General features: G+C 40.7%; 1 protein-coding gene across 3 annotated transcripts in view; it reads left to right on the plus strand.

Annotated features, from left to right (window-relative positions):
- The first annotated feature begins 678 nt into the window (after positions 1-678).
- Positions 679-23,977, plus strand: part of TBC1D12 (TBC1 domain family member 12) — an 88,327-nt gene continuing 65,028 nt past the window's right edge. Inside the window, exon 1 of one of the 3 annotated variants that reach the window (XM_043925281.1) lies at positions 679-1,750. In XM_043925281.1, coding sequence (XP_043781216.1) covers positions 819-1,750 — 932 coding nt within the window. In that variant the 5' untranslated portion in view covers positions 679-818. The remainder of the gene's footprint in view (positions 1,751-23,977) is intronic. The other 2 variants (XM_043925282.1, XM_043925284.1) reach the window with 2 other exon arrangements.

Consider the following 23,977-nt stretch of genomic DNA (forward strand, 5'->3'; position numbering starts at 1 on the left):
TCTATCTCCTCAAGTGATAATGGAAATCTTTAAGAGTGATACGATGAAACGTTGTCCTAGATGGGAAACATAACTTTGCTAATATTGGGAAAGATGAAGTGGAGAAGGAAGCGTGTTAACTTGAGATGAAAACAGCCCTGAATAGTGGGGATGGAGCGGTGGATGTAAACTAGAGGTGGAAGGACTTATTCTAAATCCTGTATTCTATTCCCATAAATTGTGTTAGTCGCTCATTGGTGTCCAACTCTTTGTGACTCCATGAACTGTATCCTGACCGTTTCCTCTGTCCATGGAATTCTCCAGGCAAGAATACTGGAGAGAATTGCCATTTCCTTCTGCAAAGAATCTTCCTGACTCAGGGATGGAATCCAGGTCTCCTGTATTGGGAGGCGGATTCTTTACCATCTGAGCCACCAGGGAAGCCCGATATAAGTACATCAAGTGAATTTTTGCTAAGGGAGGCATACCCGGGCTTCCCTAATGGTCGTCCTGTTCGGAGTGGGCCAACCAGCCTCCACTGTCCAGAGGGCTGATCCCAGATTGCCGGTCGCAGTGTCACGGAGTGGGTCTCTCTAGCTACCGTCTCTATGGTTCGCGGAATCTCCAGGTCGGAGCTTGACCGGTCTGGCTTTTGCGCGTGCGTGAGCCCAGGCGCGTGCCCGCCCCCCTGCAACTGCCCGAATTCCCGGGAGGGAGGGGTGGGTCTGGGAACGTTGCGGCGGTAGCCGCTGCGGCCCCAGCGTTCAGGGCTCTTCCCCGGCCAAGCCTGTGCTGGGGAGCTTCCGCTGCCTCCTCCGGCGGCGCTCACCCGGCCACAGATGGTGGGTCCGGAGGATGCCGCAGGCTGCTCGGCAAGAAACCCCAAGTTGCTCCCTTTGCCGGCGCCCGATTCCGCGGGCCTGGACGGGAAAATGATTCGGGCCACAGGCGGCTTTGGCGGAGGCGTCGGCGCTGTGGAGCCTCCCGAAGAGGAGGAGGAGGAGGAGGAGACGCCGCCGCCTCAGCAGCTCCTTCGGCGTTACCTCGCGGCGGCCGGGGCACAGCTGGAGCCCGGGCTGTGCTACTGTCCGCTCCCCGCCGGCCACTCCTGTGGTCTGCCGCCCTTGGCAGCCCCGCGCTCGGACGCCTGCCAGCCGGACGCCGGCTCCAAGCACCGGGACGCGGAGGCGGTGGATGCTGGCTCGGCGCGACACGGTGGCATGACCAACGGGGACTCGGGCTTTCTGCTGGGTCAGGACTCTCGCGACCTGGCCCGCGCCGGCAGCCGGGAACCGCGCCACCGCCGCCTCGGTCCGGACGGGCCTGGCGACGAGGGCGCGGACGGCGCGGGCATCCTGTCTGACTGGGCCGCGCCGCTCGAGGACCCACTGCGGAGCTGCTGCCTGGAGGCGGCGGACGCCGAGGAGCCCGAGGGCGCGGGCAGCGGCGCGAGGGACAGTTCGACCAGCGACGGCAGCGGCAGCGAGGACTTGGAGCGGCCGGGAGCCGGAGCCGGGGGTTCCGAGGAGGGCGCGTCGCCCATCACCTCGGCGGAGAGGACTAGTGGGGGCTCCGGCGCCAAGCCGCGCGTCGGTTTCTCTGACGTTCACTTGAACTCTCGGAATACGTTCGAGGTGAGCCGCTGCCAAAGCGCCCGCGACCACCTGCCGCCGGCGGGGGCGCCGGTGTCCTTGCCGGCCGCGGAACAGGGCCCTGCCGGGCCCTCGACTCGGGCTCGACGGAGCGGCGGCTTCGCCGACTTCTTCGCCAGGTACAGCTGAGGCTACGCCGGGGTTCGGAGCGGGCTCGGGGCCGGGAGCGGGCGGATAGCGACGTGAGTGCAGCCTCCGCGTGGCTCTCGCTGGCATCAGGATTGAGCTTTGATTTGTTACAAGAGGGACCAGGAACTAGGTCTGCATTGTGTTGTGCGTCTGGATCGGAGAAGTTGTGAGCGCGGGGAGCCAATCTTGGTGTTTCCCTGAGCTGGACGCTGTACCTGCCATTCACATCTGGTTTCTGTGAATTTAGGCCAGCGTGCTAGTGCCATATCTACAGTTTTGCCTCTTCCAGAGAAATAGACAGCCTTCTTCGTTCGCGTGTACTATACTGTTGGGATTTAGGGACGGGTGGCGGTGCGGTGCGGGGTGTTTGTGTACTGGTGCGGTTGTGAAAGAGAAAGGGAAGTCTCTTTGCGTGGAATCTAAACCCATTCGAGTAGATTGGAAATTATTGAAATTAGACGTGGTTGAGTTTCATAGCGTTTAACAGCCTGTTTCAGTGGCCTTTATTAAAATACCGTCAGTTTAGTGTTTAAAATTTGATCCAGCCTTTAAAACCAAATTACTATGGCACTTTATCTAGAAAATTCCTTTTCCCCACTTTTGCCAGATAGACCTATACTTTTTTTCGGCAACTTATGTTAAATTTTTATGGTGTCGTATATGTGATTTGTCCTGCTAGTCTTCAAGTTAAATTGTGGTGCTGGACATTGCAGTTTCTCAGTGGGACGTTGATAGGGATAAATATGTCGTTAGAACATACTCATCTTAATTCACCTTAGTGAAAAAGCAGTGTCCTGTGAGTCAGATTTTGACACCCTTTTTTTTTAAGTCTCTAGACAACTAGGAAAATATTTCCAACTTGGAAAACCCTCCCTTTCAAAGTTCTTTCTCCTTTCTTCTGTGTTTTTGTTCCCTTTTCAGGGATCATGACAAAAACCAGAAATAAAGAAACAAAGTAATGAGTCTCAGGTTTGAGAGGATATGCAAGCAGTGTGTGTATCTGTAGACTCACAGTTTTCTGATTGAAATTAGTGTTTCTTATTCCCTTTTCTACTCTAGTAACTTTTATTTTTTCCTGCTTGTGTACATTTACAAATAAATTATGAAGTTGTTTAAATCAAGATTGGGGAAATCCTAATTATATTTTAGTCATGTGTGTATTTGGTTGCTCAGTGGTGTCCAACTCTTTATGACCACAGAAGGTAGCCCACCAGGCTCCTCTGTCCATGGGGATTCTCCAGGCAAGAATGCTGGAGTGGGTTGCCAGTGTCCTCCTCCAGAGGATTTTTCCACACAGGGATCAAACCCAGATCTCCTGCATTGCAGGCAGAATCCTTACCAGCTGAGCTACCAGAGAAGCCCTGTTTTACTCATAGGACAACATATATAGTAGTGAAATGTGTGTTTGTGCCTCAAATTGTGCAAAGATCTGTGCAAAGAGACATACTTAAAGCTAGTAGTGGCAATATTTTTAAAGCTCTTAAGGTGTGTGAAGCCTGTAGGTATTTTGTTGGTTTTTTTTTTTTTTTGACTTTTTTTTTTGTGGAACTTGTGCGTATTTATTGGTCATGTTTTGATGTTAGGTATCAGGCAGTTTTAGACTTGAACAGGACTTTGGAGAGCATAGCTAGTTGACATTCATATGGCTTAGTTGATATTCATATGATATACTTTTCATGTGTATCAGAGCACTGAGTGTAAAGTCAGTAAACTTAGGTCCCTGAAGTTAATTTCTCTAAGCTTCATTTTTGAGATATGGACGTCAAGATTCTAAGCATCATTGCTTCCTTCATATAACATTCTTGGGAAAGGACAGAATCAGACATTAGGACTGTTTTTCTGTTAACCTTTAGTCAAAACCTTAACTGGATGCTGAACACCTTCAAGGCAAAGACTATGACCTTCATTTCTGAATCTAAAATATCTAGTGTTGTATGAAGAATCCCATTCAGATTGTGTTGAAGTGACAACTTTCATGGACTGTCCCTCTTTTACTGTTCTCTAGGTAGTGTAATTTTGAACAAATCTATTTCCAAAAAGAATAATCAGAAATTTCTCTTCTCCCTACAACCTCAGAGTGTTTTTCTTCCTATAAACAGTTGTCAGCTAATGGCAGAGCTGGGTTAGAAACCAGGGTTCCTGATTTTCAGTCCAGGAATTCAATCATAACTTACGTTTACCTGTGACTTCTTTCCCACCTGATTATCTAAATCTTTCCCTTCTCCTTTCCATTTCCTCTCTTTCTCTTATCTGGGTCAAAAAAATCTATAACAAGAAATACTTTAAAAGACTGGTTTCATGTTTGTTTTAACCTTTTACAAGTAAAGAGAGTGGACCATTTTATGGCTCTGTTTATCTGTTACTACAGAAATTTGTTCAGTCAAGGCATATCATTTACAAAAGCCTCACTGAGTAGGATAGAAATCATGTAGGAGAAAAAGGAATTTGGTCCAAGATGGGACAGTTCTCATTATCTCCTTCCTGCTTGCCCTTCCTTCTAGATGAAATGAGTTCTAGTTCAGACTCTGTTGGGAGCTTGCCTCAGCTGCCCATGGGCATCTGTGTTTATAGTGACTTGATTACGGGAGCCCTGGAGGTAACATTCAGGAGAAGGACATGGCAACCCACTCCAGTATTCTTGCCTGGAGAATCCTGTGGACAGGGCAGCCTGGTGGACCGCTGTCCATGGGGTCGCACAGAGTCGGACACAACTGAAGTGACTTAGCAGCAGCAGCAGCATGCTTTGGAGAAAGAAATGGCAACCCACTCCAGTATTCTTGCGTGGGGAATCCCAGGGATGGGGGAGCCTGGTGGGCTGCCGTCTATGGGGTCGCATAGAGTTGGACACGACTGAAGCGACTTAGCAGCAGCAGCAGCGGCAGAAGTAACATTCCCCCAGGTCTTTGGCCTTTTCCCATCTCTAAAAGTTTTGAAGTGCTAGGTACATACCACTGCTGCCACTCTCACCAACCTAGCAGTGAGAAGATGAAAGCTAAAAGACAAATCCCTTGTGTTTGTAGGCTAGCCTTTGTTTCCTAAGGGTATGTTTATTATTCTGTTCTGAAAGTGAAGTAACTTTAAACCATTTTTATGGGTCCTTTAAGCAAATCAGTGTCTTGTTTTCAAACTAGACTGGTTTGTTTTTTAAGTTATACACTCCTTTTTGTTTGTTTTTTATGTATGCTCTTAATAGGTGTATTTTAAAAGACATTTAATACTTTTGAGTATTAATACTCGAATACTTTTGTTCTGATTGCACTGGCAAAGTCACTGTTGTTTAGAAACACACAAGTATGTATCTGTGTCTCCTGATAGTGTTAATATATATATTTTTAAAATACAAAATCTGCATGATAAATCACAAGAATTTAGTAACTTAAAAGGGCATGACTAAGGTAGGGAAAAAATACTAAAGATTTTTTTCCTTCTATCTGAAAGATAAACTTTAGATTCTGGAATTTATATAAATCTTTATAGATTGATTTTATAGATTCTGGAACATAGAGATTCATATAGTTTACCCTGTAGTTACCAACTCTGAAACTTCCTAAACGTTGCACAAAATTATTTTTGTGGATCTCTTTTTATTATGGGTAGCTGAATAGGGAAGACTAGCAATGGTAGGTTCATTTAGTGGTTTCTTTTCACATATTAGGCGTCCCTTGTGGCTCAGCTGGTAAAGAACCCACCTGCAATGTGGGAGACCTGGGTTCAATCCCTGAGCTGGGAAGATCCCCTGGAGAAGTGAAAGGGTACCCACTCCAGTATTCTGGCCTGGAGAATTCCATGGACTATATAGTCCATGGGGTCGCAGAGTCAGACATGACTGAGCGACTTTCACTTTCATATATAGGCAGTCTCCAATCTCCCCACTATGAAAATTGTTGAGAATATACTTTTTGTTATGATATTGAGAATTTTTAAAATTTCTGTTATAATTTTTCTTAGTTTAAGATTCTCAGAAACAACAAAATCAACCATATTTTCACTACTACTCAAAATTTAGTTGATGTACACTAGTTGATGAAATCATTATTCACCGAACTGAGCCATCATTGACTTTCATCAGATAGGACTCCCTTATTTGTCCTACAGTGTGTATTCTTCCCAGTCAACTAAAATAAAAGCCACAGTTTCAGGACCAGTTTCTAAAAAAAAAAAAAAATCTCTTCTTTAACATTTCAATAAAGAAAAGGTAAAATATCAAACCTCTGATAAGTTTTAAAAGATTTTTATAGCTCCCCAAAGCAAACAGTTCTTTATAACAGGTGTGGTATGATTATTTAAAAGGAGAATTAAGATACATCTTGCTCTAAACATTAATTTTTTGTTAGTAGAATACTATAAAAATGTTCATTAATGTGTCACTAAGGAAATTCTGTTGGACGTTACTTTTATATTAATTAAAATGTGTGAAATTTTAGAAAAACTGAGAAGAATGTCTAATTAGTTGTTTTAGAATAAAAATGAGTCTTTTAAGATTTTAGAGTGTTGTGAAGCTACCCATTATAATATTAGATTGGGGAGCTAATGGCCGACGAGTGTTTTGTTCCCTTTTCTTATGTCTAGCCCTCTCCCCCAGCTCAGATCCAATAATTTCTTAAAAAAAAAAACAACAACTAACTGCAAAGCACTAGTTACCTATACCAAACCATTAGAAACCCAACATTGATTCAAGGAGTTCATGGTTAGAGATGTAATCATCTGAATATGAATTCAGTAGAAAGTATTGCTACTGCTAAGTCACTTCAGTTGTGTCGGACTCTGTGCAACCCCATCCCTGGGATTCTCCAGGCAAGGACACTGGAGTGGGTTGCCATTTCCTTCTCCAATGCATAAAAGTGAAAAGTGAAAGTGAAGTTGCTCAGCCATGTCCGACTCTTCTCGACCCCATGGACTGCAGCCTACCAGGCTCCTCCATCCATGGGATTTTCCAGGCAAGAGTACTGGAGTGGGGCGCCACCGCCTTCTCCATAGAAAGTATTGGGAAACTCTAATTTTTGTGGGACTTAGTTAATTTTAATCACTCAAACATTATTTCGAAGTGCTAAACTAAACTAACATTTTAACACTAAGCCCTAGTAAGCAAAGCAGACTCTAATATTAACTTGGAATTGGGACTTCCCTGGTGGTCCATTGGTTAAGAATCCAGGCTTCCGTGGTAAGACACAGAGATTTACTTTTTTATTTTATTTTTTGAGACTTACTTTTTATTTTTTAAGATACTTTTTTAAGAATAGTTTTATGTTTATAGAAAAGTTGCAAAGGTACTATAGAAAGTTCTGATATATCCCTCGTCCAGTTCTCCTGTTGACAGTATCACATAACTGTGGTACATTTGTCACAACTAAGAATCCATCATTTGTACGTTATTACTAGTTGAACTCCATGCTTTGTTTGGCGTAGAGTTATTGACTAAAAGAGCCTTCCCAGGTGGCTCAGTGGTAAAGAATCTGCCTGCCAATGCAAGAGATACAGGAGACTTGGGTTTGATCCCTGGGTTGGGAAGATCCACTGGAGAAGGAAGTACAATCCGCTCCAGTATTCTTGCTTGGAAGAGTCCATGGACAGAGGAGCCTGACTGCCTACCGTCCATGGGGTCACAGAGTCGGACACAACTGAGCACGCGTGCACCACACCTTTACTGTTGGCTGTAAGACTTTTATTTGGGAAACTGTTGTGGTTTACTGTAAAATCAGAACTGTTTAAAGTAGAAGGAATTTTAGGAATCACTTTATTCATTCTTTAATACTCTATGGAAAATCAGGGTTAGCTATTTGCTAGCCATCACTTAGTAAGATGGTATTAATTTAGTATTGGAAATGAACTAGAGATGTTAATGAGTTCAGGTGATCTAAAGCAATGTTTTTTAAAGCTTTTCAGTTCAGATTATTTGGATTTAACAACCAGTACCCATTTGCCTCTGGAAAAAAAATGTCAAGTATATTTTAATTTTACATAATTTCATATTTTTACAAAATTATTTTAATATGTTTTTCCTTGATAATTTTTTTGATTCCTGAAATATTCCTGTGACCTAAGAAAGGTAGGGTTTATTTTTATTTTATAGCTATTTGCCAAGAGACAGAGAGTTAATTAAAAAAATATCAGAACTAGGGATAGGTATGATTCCTGGGGCTTGAAGCTAATACATTGATTTCTGTGAATTATAAGAAGTGTAGTGAAAATACTATTGTCTTGAGAAATAAGAAACTTGACTTTTGTCCTGGGTAGTTTCTTTTCTTGTATCATTAAATAATTTATGTGATCTTGGGCAAATCACTAAATTTCTTCACTTCACTTTCCTCATCTGTGAAATTTGGAGATTCAGAGTGCCTTTCAGCTCCAATACACTGTTGTAAACCTCAAATATTTGTTGGCTAAATACTACAAATGTGAATTGAATTGAGTTAAAGAGAATGCTTTTAAAAAAAATAGCATGTTTTTTCATCTATAAAATGAAAAAGTTGCCAGGGATAGAAATACCCCTTCAACTCTGAATTCTACCTTGAACATTTTTTGGTAAAGGTCTAACTCTACCTGAGGGTAATCATGCTAAACATCAGTCTAAACATCAGTGATCTTTGTTTATTTTATTTTATTTTTTTTCAGTGATCTTTGTTTAGTGTCTCATAAGCAGGCAGTCTCATAAACAGACCAACAGCTCTCTCTCTTTTTTTTTTCTTTAGCAATTCTAGATTTTTTTTTCTTTATAATTTCTTTGGAGTAGAAAAGAGAGAGAGTAAGATAATAAGTAAATTCTAGTTAATCAGTGAATTGGAGTTGGATACTTGAACTTCCAGACCATGAGTTTTTTCTGTTTGCCAGTGTGCTGCTTTGGGAACTGATCACTTAGTACAATAGTCCCTAGCCTTGTTATACTGCAAAATAACCTAAAAGCACATTAAAAAAATGAGATGCTTCATAATCCACAACCCTTAGTTGGATTCAGGGGACTTGCCCTTGGCAGTTGAAATCTTTAAGCTATACGATGAATATGGAAGTGAAGTAAAGTGAAGCAAAAGTTGCTCGGTCGTGTCTGACTCTTTGCAACCACATGGACTATACAGTCCATGGAATTTTCCAGGCCAGAATACTGGAGTCGGTAGCCTTTCCCTTCTCCAAGGGATCTTCCCAACCCAGAGATTGAACTCAGGTCTCCCTCATGGCAGGCGGAGTCTTTACCAGCAGAGCAACAAGGGAAGCCCAGGATGGTTATAGTGTACTGCTTAAAGATACTGATTGTGGAGTTAGACTGCTTGAATTAGCTTGTTGTTTTTTAGTCACTACGTTGTGTCCGACTGTTTGTGACCCCATGCACTGCAGCACACCAGGCTCCTTTGTCCTCCACCATCTCCCAGAGTTTGTTCAAATTCATGTCCATTGATTTGATGATACCATCTAACCGTCTCATGACAACGTACTCCAGTGTTCTTGCCTGGAGAATCCCATGGACAGAGGAGGCTACAGTCCATGCGGTCGCACAGAGTCTGACATGACTGAAGTGACTGAGCACAGGCACTGCACGTGCCCATCGAGTCAGTGTGCTGTCTAACCATCCATCCTCTGCCGCCCTCTTCTTTCGCCTTCAATCTTTCCCAGCATCAGGGTCTTTTCCAGTGAGTTGGCTCTTCCATCAGGTGGCCAAACTATTAGAGCTTCAGCTTCAGCATCAGCCCTTCCAATGAGTATTTACGGTTAATTTCCTTTAGGCTTGACTGGTTTGATCTCCTTGCAGTCCAAGGAACTCTCGGGAGTCTTTAGCACTGCAGTTCTAAAGTATCAATTCTTGGGCCCTCAGCCTTCTTTACTGTCCAACTCACACCTGTACATGACTACTGGAAGCACCACTGCTTTGACTATACAGACCTTTGTCAGCAAAGTGTTGTCTTTGCTTTTTAATACACTGTTTAGGTTTGTCATAGTTTTCCTTATAAGAAGCAAGCGTCTTTTAATTTCATGGCTGGAGTCACCATCTGCAGTGATTTTTGGAGCCCAAGAAAATAAAATCTATCACTGATTCAACTTTTTCCCCAAATGTTTGCCATGATGTAATGGGACCAGATGCCATGATCTTAGTTTTTTTAACGTTGAGTTTCAAGCCAGCTTTTTCACTCTCCTGTTTCACCCTTATCAAGAGGCTCTTTATTTCCTCTTCACTTTCTGCCATTAGAGTGGTATCATCTGCATATATGAGGTTGTTGATATTTCTCCTGGCAATCTTGATTCCAGCTGGTGATTCATTCAGCCCGGCATTTTGTATGATGTACTCTGCATATAAGTTAAATAAGCCAGGTGAAAATATACTGCCTTGTCATACTCCTTTCCCAATTTTGAACCAGTCAGTTGTTCTGCATCTGGTTCTAACTGTTTCTTCTTGACCCACGTACGAGTTTCTCAGGAGACAGGTAAGGTGATCTGGTATTCTCATCTCTTTAAGAATTTTTCACAGTTTGTTGTGATCCACACAGGCAAAGGTTTTCTTGTAGTCAGTGAAGCAGAAGTAGATGTTTTTCTGAATTCTCTTGCTTTCTCCATGTTGGCAGTTTGATCTCTGGTTCCTGCCTCTTCTAAACAGAGTTTTTACATTTGAAAGTTGTTCATGTACTGCTGAAACCTAGCTTGAAGAACTTTGAGCATAACCCTGCTAGCATGTGAAATGAGCTCAATTGTATGATAGTTTGAACATTCTTTGGCATTGGCCTTCTTTGGGATTGGAATGAAAATTAGCTTACTAGCTGTATACTTAGGGATAGGTAACTTGACCTCTCTGGACCTTAGACAACTCATCCATAAAATGTGGGTAATAACGATAGCTATCTCATGGGATTATCATGAGCGTTAAATGAGATAATATGGTAAATGCCTTGTATTTATTATGTGGTGTATAGTGAGGACCCACATCTTATTATTCAGACTACAGAAGATAGCCACAATTCCTTTCCCAACTCCCTCACTGAAATCACTGGTTTAAAAAAAGGGAGAGCCTGGGATGAATTTTTTGTGTACTCACTAAAGAAGCATTGCACAATTTATGTAGTAGATTTTAAAACAGTTTGTATTCGGGATTGGATGGGTGTTAAAGTGGACTCTGGTGTAATGATACAGCATTTCTAGAAGTCTTGAAGCTTTGCCTAAAAAGCAAATCTGAGAAGGAACTGAAAGGAGAGAATGTTGAGAAAGATTAAAATATTTGTATCTTTTATTGTTTTAAGGACCTTACATAGACAGGGAAAGATACTTTTTAAGTTTAAATTCATGAGCTGTTTAACTTGGCTTACTCATATATTTTATACTTAGTATGTTGTGGTAGGAAAACTATGGGGAAATGTGGAAACATTGGGAGATTTTGAAGTGATACATTTGTTACACATCTCCAAATGTATTATTCAGAAAGGGAAAGACAGACCTTTTTGAGGTGGCTTATTCCTATTCCTAGGAACCGTATTGACTACATTAAAGTTGTCCCCAGGGAGTTCTGATTGCTTGTTGCTTAGACCCTACTACAGTAGTTATTAAACATTAGTGTTTAAAACTGGGCTTTCCAGGTGGGTCTAGTGGTAAAGAACCTGCCTGCCAGTGCAGGAGATATCAGATACCCAGGTTCAATCCCTCGGTCAGGAAGATCCCCTAGAGGAGGCATGGCAATCCACTCCAGTATTCTTGCCTGGAGAATCCCATGGACAGAGAAGTCTGGCGGGCTATTGTCTATAGGGTCACAAAGAGTCGGACACAACTGAAGTGGCTTAGCAGTAGCAGCAGCATCAGTGTTTAAAATTACCTGTGGTAGGGGATGGGGTGGGATGTGAATTCCTTGAGTACTCTTTTTGATTCTGTAGATCTTGGGTGGGGTCCAGTAGGAATCCAAATGTTTAACAGGATTTCTCAAGTGATTCTGATGAAAGTGGTTCACTTCAGTTCAGTTGCTCAGTCGTGTCTGACTGTTTGCGACCCCATGAATCGCAGCATGCCAGGCCTCTCTGTCCATCACCAAGTCCCGGAGTTTATTCAAACTCATGTTCATCGAGTCGGTGATGCCATCCAACCATCTCATCCTCTGTCGTCCCTTCTCCTCCTGCCCCCAATCCCTCCCAGCATCAGGGTCTTTTCCAGTGAGTCAACTCTTTGCATGAGGTGGCCAAAGTACTGGAATTTCAGCTTCAGCATCGGTCCTTCCAGTGAATACCCAGGACTGATGTCCTTTAGGATGGACTGGTTAGATCTCCCCGCAGTCCAAGGGACTCTCAAGAGTCTTCTCCAGCACCACAGTTCAAAAGCATCAATTCTTTGGTGCTCAGCTTTCTTCACAGTCCAACTCTCACATCCATACATGACTACTGGAAAAACCATGAAAATGGTTACCACACTATAATTCGTGAAATACAGTTGACTGTTTTCAAACAGGAGTTTGAACTGCCCGGGTCCACTTACATGTGGATTTTTTTCAATAATAAATACTACAGTCCTACACACCATCCTCTGTTGATTGAATTCTGGGTGCAGAGGAAAAGGGGATGACAGAGGATGAGATGATTGGATGGCATCACCGACTTGATGGACGTGAGTTTGAACAAGAGTTGGTGATAGACAGGAGTTGGTGATAGACAGGGAAGCCTGGCGTGCTGCAGTCCATGGGATCGCAAAGAGTCAGACATGACTGAGCGACTGAACTGAACTGAACTGCAGATAAGAAGGGCGGACTGTAAGATTATACTGGGATTTTTGACTATGTTAGGTCCCCCTAGTCCTCGAGTTGTTCAGGTGTCAGCTGAAATTATTGATAGGCAGAGCTCTCCAGGTGGTAACTAAAAGAAGGTACAACATACGTTTAAAGCTTAGATTGCTTTATTGACTTAAAATTAAAATTGGGTCATATTGAGGTACTATGTAATTGATGAGTATGAATAGAGATACAGGAGAGAACAGATATAAGTACAAATATAGAAGTATTTTACTAACTTTCACTAGATTGAGAAGCTATCTCTGCATAATTAAAATCCTGTTTTCCTTTTTATTAGTGGGAAAGTTCTTTTACTTTCACTTTATGTGGTTTTAGATAGCCATACTTACATGTTCTGTGAAAAGCTTTAACTCAAAAAACTTTACTTAGGTCTCTTCAACATGGAGTCAGAACTTAACTTCTTATTTATAGTTTATCAAAAAGGGCATTAATTTTCCTTCCTTCTGCTGAGTAGTTGTAATTCTTTTCCATGCCTTTAAGAAAAAATTCTGCACGTTGCACGTGGCTTATTCCCCTCCAGAATTTGCTGCTTCAGCCTTTCTTGCACTTCTTATTTCTGTAGCCAAAACAAGAAAGAGAGGGGAACCCATGTGACTGTCTGGCTTTTCAGCAGGCTCTTTCCTGTGATTAAGAGAAGTTTACCTAGGAAAGCAAGCCACAAATTACATTCCTACTTAGGGCTAGTTTAAGAGTTAACTTGGTAATGTGTTTAATTTTTAATTTACCTTTGAATTTGCTTTTCAGTTTCTTTTTAATTTAAATTTGATTTTGGGTTACATTTCTTGGTTAAAAACAATACTTGCTTCTGTCTCTCTCTAACCTCACACAGATGAAAACATTTTAAATTTGGAAATGAACATGATAGTTTTGAAATCAAATTCTGTGCTGTGTTCTCATATTTTCCCCAATACTGTAATATACAACTACATTATTTAGAATTTCCAAATCTGGTTTTCATCTAGACTGTTTGTAGTCATTTTCTAGTCAAGTAGGCAAAAGGCTTTTCTTTTGCTGTCCCAGAAAAGTTATTCAAAGACCACAACACTGTATTGGTTTTTGTTGTTGTTAGAAAAACATAAAATGTTCATTTACCTCCTTTCTAAAAACAGCACGGGGAGTACAAAATACACTATAGATAAATACTTTGTTTTCACGCATTCCAGTTCAGGTAGTGAGAAAGGAGACAAAATTGGGAAGGTGTGGGGGTTTCCTTAGAGACGAGAGAAACTGTTAGAATGAGTCTGAAGAGGTTCGTGCAGAGAAAAATTGCTGGAGAGAGTAAGCGTTAGCTGCAAGTTAGCTCGGTACTTTGGTCTGTGCGCTTACCACAGGTTATTTACATATTTATTTTTCTATTCTGCTTATATCAATGCCCTGGGATGCTTCTGGCAACTTCTTAAAGATTGTTGCTGTGCCTCTTCCTCTCAGCTTCCCTAATATCCCCATCCTGGGGCTTCTCAGGTGGTTCAGTGGTAAAGAATCCACCTGCCTATGCAGGAGCCACAGGAGATACAGATTCAGACCCTGGGTTGGGAAGATCCTCAGGAAGAGGAAATTGCAATTCACTCCAGTGTTCCTGCCTAAAATTCCAACAGAGGAGCCTGGTGGGTTACAATCCATAGGGTCACAGTCAGACACAACTGAACAACTAAGCACCTTCATGGCTTCTTAACAGGTTATATCTTGCAAAAGAAATATTTTTTAATGACAGATTGTATCAGTTCAGTTCAGTCGTGTCTGACTCTTTGCGACCCCATGGACTGCAGCACGCCGGACCTCCCTGTCCATCACCAACTCCCAGAGTTTACTTAAACTCATATCCATTGAGTCTGTGATGCCATCCCACCTTATCCTCTGTCATCCCCTTCTCCTCCCGCCTTCAATCTTTCCCAACATCAGGGACTTTTCAAATGAGTCAGCTCTTCGCATCAGGTGGCCAAAATATTGAAGTTTCAGCTTCAACATCAGTCCTTCCAATGAATATCCAGGACTGATTTCATTTAGGATGGACTGGTTGGATCTCCTTGTAGTCCAAGGGACTCTCAAGAGTCTTCTCCAACACCACAGTTCAAAAGCATTAATTCTTCGGCATTCAGCTTTCTTTCTAGTCCAAATCTCATGTCCATACATGACTACTGGAAAAACCATAGCCTTGACTAGGCAGACCTTTGTTGGTAAAGTAATGTCTCTGCTTTTAATATGCTGTCTAGGTTGGTCATAACTTTTCTTCCAAGGAGTAAGCGTCTTTTAATTTCATGGCTGCAGTCACGATCTGCAGTGATTTTGGAGCCCAGAAAAATTAAGTCTGCCACTGTTTCCACTGTTTCCCCTTCTACTTGCCATGAAGTGATGGGACCAGATGCCATGATCTTAGTTTTCTGAATGTTGAGCTTTAAGCCAACTTTTTCACTCTCCTCTTTCACTTTCATCAAGAGGCTCTTTAGTTCTTCTTCATTTTCTGCCATAAGGGTGGTATCTTCTGCATATCTGAGGTTATTGATATTTCTCCCGGCAATCTTGATTCCAGCTTGTGCTTCCTCCAGCCCAGCGTTTCTCATGATGTACTCTGCATATAAGTTAAATAAGCAGGGTGACAGTATACAGCCTTGACGTACTCCTTTTCCTATTTGGAACCAGTCTGTCTTTCCATGTCCAGTTCTAACTGTTACTTCCTGACCTGCATACAGATTTCTCAAGAGGCAGGTCAGGTGGTCTGTTATTCCCATCTCTTTCAGAATTTTCCACAGTTTATTGTGATCCACACAGTCAAAGGCTTTTGCATAGTCAATAAAGCAGAAATAGATGTTTTTCTGAAACTTTCTTGCTTTTTCGATGGTCCAACAAATGTTGGCAATTTGATCTCTGGTTCCTCTGCCTTTTCGAAAACCTATATATAAGGTTTAATTTAGACTTTAAAAGTTTAGGTTGTTAGTATGACAGATTCATATATTACAGTTTACATATATCAAAGTATAAGATAAATGCAATATACAGTTTTACAAAATGTAGTCTTACTTGAGCTCCAGTGCTAAAAGGTAAGTTTCTCCTACAAGGACCATGGTAAAATTAGCAAACAATTTAAATCTGCCACCCATGAGAAACTTATTCATTATCAGGAAGATATATTATGTATAAATTTAAGTTTTGAAGTAAGTTATTGAAGTTTTAAATCGTTAAAAGTCTTAATTGACTAAGTTTCTGTGTTGTGAAGAGTGATAAAATTTGAGTTGCTTTTTCGGTTACATAGCCCTTTACACTCCTTACCTCACTCACCCATGTTGAATTGACTTTTTAATTTTATCAGTACACCAAGAGTTAGAGAGCTTGGGTGTTGTTTGGAAAACAAAAGATTTGTTGTAATTCATAATTGGGAGTTGAATACACAAAATTTGTTGTCTAAAGATTAAAAAATATAGCTTTTGATAAAAATGATATGAGGTAACCAGCACAGTAATTGAACGTATAACCAGAGAGTGATGTCCATCTTTGTGATATACTTCCAGAAGCACAAGAATACCATACTAGGACCGTGATTACCTTTCAAAATAAGTTATACTGTTAGCACAAGTGAGAATTATATTGCGTGAAGAAAAAAAATTAGAAGCTAACCACTATAAAATGTTCTTGATTAAAATAATAACTAGCTACACATTGTAATGAAGAGATAATATTGTTTTGCTGTTGTGTGAGACCACCAAAATCTTTTGATTTTGATGGAAATGTCATAAAATCAAGTGGAATAAAAGACAGGTGCCTTGGTCAGTAGAAATATTTTAACTGTGCTCCTGGAAGACGGGTTCAATTCAGAAAGTGCTTCTAGGTCAGATGAGCAAAGTGTCAACTAAACAACAACCCCCAGAGCTAAGTGTCCGCCTCTCTATTGTGAGTGAGTTTAGGCACCTGATAGATGTGGTTTGGCCTCTGCTTGAATTCTTTCACTAACAAGCAACTCTATTTCCTCAATGCAGCCCATTGAGGGTATTAATTGTTAGAAGGTTCTTTATGTCAAAGAACAGTGTATCCCTTTGTAATGTTCCTGGTCCTCATTTGCCCTTTAGAGCCACAAAGAACAAGTGAGTTCTTTTACATAATTGCTGTTCAGAAATTTAAAGATTGCTACTGAATCTGTTTTTGACCCTGCTAGCTAAGCATATACAATTCTTATGAATTAGCTTGATATTTTCTTACCATTTATTCATTCAGCAAATGCTATTGAGCCCTATTATATATATGAGGTACTAAGGAAATTAGAGAAAAAATATTCTATTAACAAACTTAAGATGGGCGAATCATATAAATCAGTACTTACAATACAAACCTGATTAGTGTTATAAAAGAAAATACAAGGGTGCATCAGTGGCACTGAAGGAGTGATTAACTTTGGTCATAAGACATTAGGGAACTTTTTACATTAGATGAAATATGAATGCATAATTTTTCTGTTTTGTTTTTACTGGTGAGGAGGAGGGTTTGGATTGGAATGAGGCTGAAGCCAGTACAGGCACACAACAGCATATGCAGAATTATACATGAAATAGCACAGCAGTTTTGAAACTGTAGAGACTTATTAGTATGACCTCACCTTAGGACGCAGGGCTTCTTTGGTGGCTCAGTGTTAGTGAAAAGTCCGCCTGCCAGTGCAGGAGATGCAGGTTCAATCCCTGGGTTGTGGTGATCCCTTGGAGAAGGAAATGGCAACCCAGTGCGGTATTCTTGCCTGGGAAATCCCTTGGACAGAGGAGCCTGGCAGGCTACACTCTACGCGGTCACAAAAGAGTCATTTGTGACTTAGCAACTAAACAATAGCAACAATAGAACAACACCTTAGGGCAAGTGAGGTAAAGTGTCAAAAATGGAGACAGAAAGGTTGGGGCTAAATTATCAATGAGTTTGTGTGACAGAACTACACAGTTTTAATTGATTCCATGAGGGGTGGCAGCATACCAGACCTTTGATGGGTTTTCAAAACAAGGGCAACATGCTTAAGATTGTGTTTTAGAACAGTGACTCTGGTAGCAGCGTAGCAGATGATTTGGGACTTGAGAAACTGGGACTTGGATAGTTTATCTGTAGTGGTAGTTTATCTGTACTTGTCAGTCTCTTTATTAAAGTGCGATATCCAAGTCATTGACGTAAATTCAGTCTCTATCAGAAGAGTTAACTAACAAATTCAGTGATATATGCTTACCTTGGGCTTCCCCGGGTGGCTCAGATGGTAAAGAATCTGCCTGGAATGCGGGAGGCCCAAGTTTGATCCCTGGGTCCAGAACATGCCCTGGAGGAAGAAATGGCGATCCACTCCAGTATTGTTGCCTGGAGAACCTGGGGCAACCTGGGGCAACCTGGGGCTGCGAAGAGTTGGGACACAACTGAGCAACTAATGTACACACGTGTCTACACAGTAGCCATTTTGTGAAGCTTTAATGAAGGTAAACTTTGATTTTTGTTTTGAGGGAAGTGGGATGATATGAAATTGGAGAGTCATGTGAAAAATTATGTCTACCATGTTTTATAAGGAGTTTGATGAGGAGGGGCGAAGAGCCAGGATAGTTGTTAGGCCAATTTTTTCCCCTTTAAATTCAGTTACAGTTGATTTACAATATTATACTAATTACAGGTATATAACCTAGTGATCTGATATTTGTGGGTTATACTCCATTTAAAGTTATTACAGGGATGTCCCTGGTGATCCAGTGGCTAAGACTCCATGCTCCCAATGCCGTGGGTCCAGATTCAATCCCTGGTCAAGGGAACTAGATTCCGCATGCCACAGCTGAGACCTGGTACAGCCAAATAAAAAGTAATTAAAAATAAATTTAAAAAATAAAATTATTGTAAAGTATTAGCTATATTTCATGTACTATACATGATATCCTTCTAATTTATTTTATACCTAGTAGTTTGTAATTGTTGTGGAACAGAAGGGAAACAATTTCAGAGGAAATCCTATGAGAATAAAGTAGTAAAATCATGTCTTTATATCCAATGCACAAGTTCTGAATATTGCTTCATAAAAGTGGATGGTGGACATGTACCCATCACCTGTTTTTGAGGATTGAATGAGGTAAAGACTAAGTGTTGAGACTTTCATCATTACTTGTAGGTGTATGTTTCTCTTCTACTAAAATGAAAACTCCCTGCAGATATGAAACATGTCTTTTTTGTCTTTGTAAAGACACATAGAGCCATGTATATACGAACACAAAGATTTATTGGATTAAAAACTTTTTTAAAAGTACCAGGGGTTAATAGTTAAATGATTGGAACCTTTGGAATGGTCACTCTGGGAGTAATAGTATCATTTCTCAAAGTATGTTTGATTCCTTTCTCTGGGAGATGTTTCTGTAGGAGGGAAATCAGTTGGGCCCATGTAAGATAAGACTGAAAAATTGAACGTGGAGGAGAGTCATAGTTGAAATACGTTAGGAAGCCAACTAAGCAAGTTCAGTTATATATTAACTATAGTAATTACTCTAATATTCTAGATATAATAGATTCATCCCCAGGCAAATAGTGAGACACATAATAATATGTAAATGGTTGAAATTTATATAAACAAGCATAAATTATTTCACCTCTGGTACTCTTCTTCCCCTTCCCTCCGGTACTCTTCTGAAGGATTAAATAAATTCAGTGACTTGGGGGTCTGCCACCCTTGAATTTGGTCATCTTTGGGTGGTTAGAGCTATACCAGTTTAATTTTGGTGAAGCCTACAACTCTTGTTAACAGGGTATTTGCAAAACAGTCTGTATTTAAAGGACTCACTTATATAGTTTGTGGTAAAATCCATAATACAGCATCTGTAACTGATACTGTTATAATGTAAAAGAAATATACTGAACTTTGTAAGTATTGCCTTTATGCTGTTGCCAGTTTTGAAGTATCCTTTATACTTTTCTACTTGTGAGGTAAATATTTTCTTTCACTTTTCTAATTAGCAAAACAAATTACATATATTCTCCTGTTTTATGGTTTGCCTTTATACTTTCTTGATAGTTTCATTTGATGCGCAAAAGTAGAAATGTTTTAAATTTGATATATTACAGTTCTAAGTATGTATAACCAATTTAGTTTGTACTGTAAAAGGTAAGATATTTATGTAGCTATCCAGAGTACAGAGGCAAAAAATTGGAGAATGTGTGAAAAAAAGTACAGTTAGAGTTATTTAGTTTTAAGGAATATAACCCAACTTAAGCTACTTAAATGCAGGAGAGTTTATTGTAGGCTTGTAATAAGAATCTTGTGCACATTCTGAAGACAGAAAATAAAATATACCTGGGCTATAGAGTACCTGGAATAATGGTTTTTCTGTTTTCCAGGGAGTGCTTGGCTTTTCTCGTCTCTTTTCTGCCTCTTGGTTGTTCAGTGCCTGGTTTTTACCTGCAGAAGCTGTTTCAACTGTACCTGATTTATCAGTTCAAGCTTTTATTGTCATTTGACTCAATCTCTAAATCTTCTATTTAAAAATCCTGGAAATCTGATTGTCTCAGCCTGCGTATGGATTTATCCACGTTTTATCAGCAGTCCAGCTTAATCAGTGCTGACTGAGGCAAGGCCATGAGACATAAATACGGCCATTTTGGGCTACTGCTTCAGTCAGCGTTGGGACAAAGATACTGTCAAAGAAGTGGGAGTATGTTGCAGGTATTCTAAAGTCACATATATTTCTCCTAGTTGTAAAAAGGGTAGTAGAAAATAATGTTGGAAAAATAATTTGAGTCCAAATTGTAAAGAGTCTTTAATGCTCGGTTAACAAAAATTAAAACTTTTCCATAGATATTAGAGAGGGTTGAGGATTTGGGGCAAGAAATGAAATTCTCTATTCTTTTCTGCTTGTACTTTGAAGTTTATTCTAGCCAGAATGAGTTAACATGTTATTCTCTCCCTTTAATTTCTGTTTGTCTGAATCCTCCCTTGTTAATTCAGCAAACATATTTGAGTACAGAATGTATAGCAGGAAGAGAAGGGGCTAGAATAAAACCTTTCTGGTAAAGCCAGTGATGATCACATTGCAACCATAAATTGAAATGCTTATGACGTTGATACTACCAGGGAGCGTGAGATGAGGGAAGCAATATTAATCCTCTAGCACTGAATCTGGCTTATAAGTCCATCTTTGTGCTCATTTCAGTGCTTTACAGGGATTGGGAGGGGTAACTACAAAGAGGTAACATGATTGAGTTTTTTGGGGATGATGCAAATGTTTATTACCTCTACTGAGGTAATAGTTACACAAATCTGTGTGTGTGTGTGCTCAGTCGCTACTGAGCAGTTTTGACTGACTCTTTGTGACCTCATGAACTGTAGCCCACCAGGCGCCTCTGTCCATGGGATTTCCCAGACAACCCACTCGTTGCTATTTTCTTCAGGGAATCTTCCCCAGCCAGGAATCAAAACTGCATCTCCTGCACTGGCAGGTGGATTCTTTACCATTAAGCCACCTGGCAAATGAATCTTTACATGTGGTAAAAGTTGTAGAACTGTATGCCAAAAGAAAGACAGTCAATTTTTATTCTGTGTTAGTTTTAAAAATGAAAATTTCCTGAGTGTTTAAATACGTTATGTGCAGGTTATTGTGGAAATAGCGCAAGTCTACTTCTCAATGCATTTAGAGTTTAAAAGTAGCATTCAGATTATTATATAAGATAGAAAGTAAAATAAGGAGAGAGTGATTTATAGAAGAAATGGCTCATGGGGAGAAAGTTTCATAGAAATAATAGCTCCCCACTTCGTTAGACTAGTGTGATAGACTGAGTGTGTCACCTCTAAAATTCATATGTTGATACCTAATCCCAATTGTGATACTGTTTGCTGGTGGGGCCTTTGGCATGTGGTTAGATCATGAGTGTGGAGCCCTCATGAATGGGATTAGTGCCCTTATGAAAGAGGCCCAGAGAGCTCTCCTGTGCCTTCTGCCTTGTGAGGACACAGTGAGAAGACTACGGTCTATGAACCAGGAAGCCAGCTCTCATCAGACACTGAATCTGCCAGTGCCTTGATCTTAAATTTCCCCAGCCTCCATAACTGGAGGGAAGAAGCGTCTTTTGTTTATAAACCACCAAGTGTTTGTTTTTGTTGTTGTTGTTGTAGCAACCATGAATGGATAAGACAGCTAATTTGAGGATAGCAGTTATTTTTTTCTCTGCAGCCTTCAATTAGCAGACTGATTTATGTGTGCAAGCACAGCACTAGGGTACAATGGGCAACACGGAACTCACAGTCTAATGAGGTGGCAACATCCATAAAGCTCACATTCTAATGCAGAAAATGACAACTAATTAAATTTTCAAAATCATTTTGGCTATTCTGCTTCCTTTGCCTTTCCACATCAATTTTAGAATCAGCTTATCTATATTTACAGATACTCTTTGTTAATTAACTTGGGGAGAATTAACGTCTTTACTATGTTGAATTTTCCATTCCTGAAACACAGTATACTTCTTTGTTTATAATTTTGGTCTTATGAACTTCTTTTATCAGAGTTTTATAGCTTTCAGCATACACATTCTGCTTATGTTTTCTTCAGTTCAGTCACTCAGTTGTGTCCGATTCTTTGTGACCCCATGGACTGCAGCAGGCCAGGCTTTACTGTCCATCACCAACTCCTGGAGCTTGCTCAAACTCATGTGCAACAAGTCGCTGATGCCATGCAACCATCTCTTCCTCTGTTGTTCCCTTCTCCTCCTGCCCTCAATCTTTCCCAGCATCAGGGTCTTTTCTAATGAGTCAGTTCTTCATATCAGGTGGCCAAAGTATTGGAGCTTCAGCATCAGTCCTTCCAATGAATATTCAGGACTGATTTCCTTTAGGATTTCCTTTAGGTTTGATCTCCTTGCAGTCCAAGGAAGGAACTCTCAAAAGTCTTCTCTAGCACCACAGTTGGAAAGCATCAATTCTTGGGCGCTCAGCCTTCTTTATGGTCCAACTCTCACATCTGTATATGACTATGTAAAAACCATTGCCCAGACCTTTGTCAACAAAGTGATGTCTTTGCTTTTTAATATATTGTATAGGTTTGTCATAGTTTTCCTTATAAGAAGCAAGCATCTTTTAATCTCATGGCTGCAGTCACCATCTGCAGTGATTTTGGAGCCCAAGAAAATAAAATCTGTCACTGATTCGACCTTTTCCCCATCTATTTGCCATAAAGTGATGGGACCAGATGCCATGATGTTAGTTTTTTAATGTTGAGTTTCAGGCCAGTTCTCCACTCTCCTGCTCTCAAGAGGCTCTTTATTTCCTCTTCACTTTCTGCCATTAGAGTGGTACCATCTGCATATATGAGGTTGTTGATATTTCTCCCGGCAATCTTGATTCCAGCTGGTGATTCATCCAGCCTGGCATTTTGCGTGATGTACTCTGCATAGAATTTAAATAAGCAGGGTGACAACAAACAGCCTTTTCATACCCCTTTCCCAGTTTCAAACCAGTCATTTGTTCTGTGTCTGGTTCTAACTGTTGCTTCTTGACCCACATACAGTATCTCAGGAGACACGTAGGGTGATTTGTTATTCCCATCTCTTCAAAAATTTTCCAGTTTGTTGTGATCCACAGTCAAGGTTTTCTTGTAGTCAGTGAAGCAGAAGTAGATGTTTTTCTGGAATTCCTTTGCTTTCTGTGATCCAGCAGATGTTGGCAATTTGATCTCTGGTTCCTCTGCCTTTTCTAAATCCATCTTGTACATCTGAAAGTTCTCAGTTCAGATACTACTAAAGCCTAGTTTGAAGGATTTTGAGAGTAACTTTACTAGCATGTGAACTGAGTGCAATTCTGTGGTGGTTTGAACATTCTTTGGCCTTGCCCTTCTTTGGATTTGGAACGAAAACTTACATTTTCCAACCTGTGGCCACTGCTGAGTTTTCCAAATTTGTGGACATATTGAGTGAAGCACTTTTAACAGCATCTTCTTTTAGGATTCTAAATAGTTCAACTGGAATTCCATCAGCTCCACTAGCTTTGTTCCTAGGAATGCTTCCAAAGTGCTTGACTTCACACTCCAGGATGTCTGGCTCTAGGTGAGTGACCACACCATTCTGGTTACCCTGATCATTAAGACCTTTTTCGTGTAGTTCTTCTGTGTATTTTTGCAGAATCTTAATCTCTTCTGCCTCTGTTAGGTTCTTACTGTTTCTGTCCTTTATTGTGCCTGTTCTTGCGTGAAATGTTCCCATGCTATCTCCTTTTTTGTTGAATAGATCCCTAGTCTTTCCCATTCTGTTGTTTTCCTCTACATCTTTGCATTGTTCATTGAAGTAGGCCTTCTTATCTCTCCTGGTTATTCTCTGGAACTCTGCATTCAGTTGGGTATATCTTTCCCTTTCTCCCTTGTCTTTCACATCTTTTCTTTCCTCAACTATTTGTAAAGCCTGCTCAGACAACCAGGAAGTTTACCATCTTGCATTTCCTTTTTTTTTTTTTTTGAGATGGTTTTGGTCACTGTCTCCTGTACAGTGTTGGGAACCTCCACCCACAGTT

This window comes from Cervus elaphus, chromosome 15 (assembly GCF_910594005.1).
Source record: "Cervus elaphus chromosome 15, mCerEla1.1, whole genome shotgun sequence".
Classification (NCBI taxonomy): Eukaryota; Metazoa; Chordata; class Mammalia; order Artiodactyla; family Cervidae; genus Cervus; species Cervus elaphus.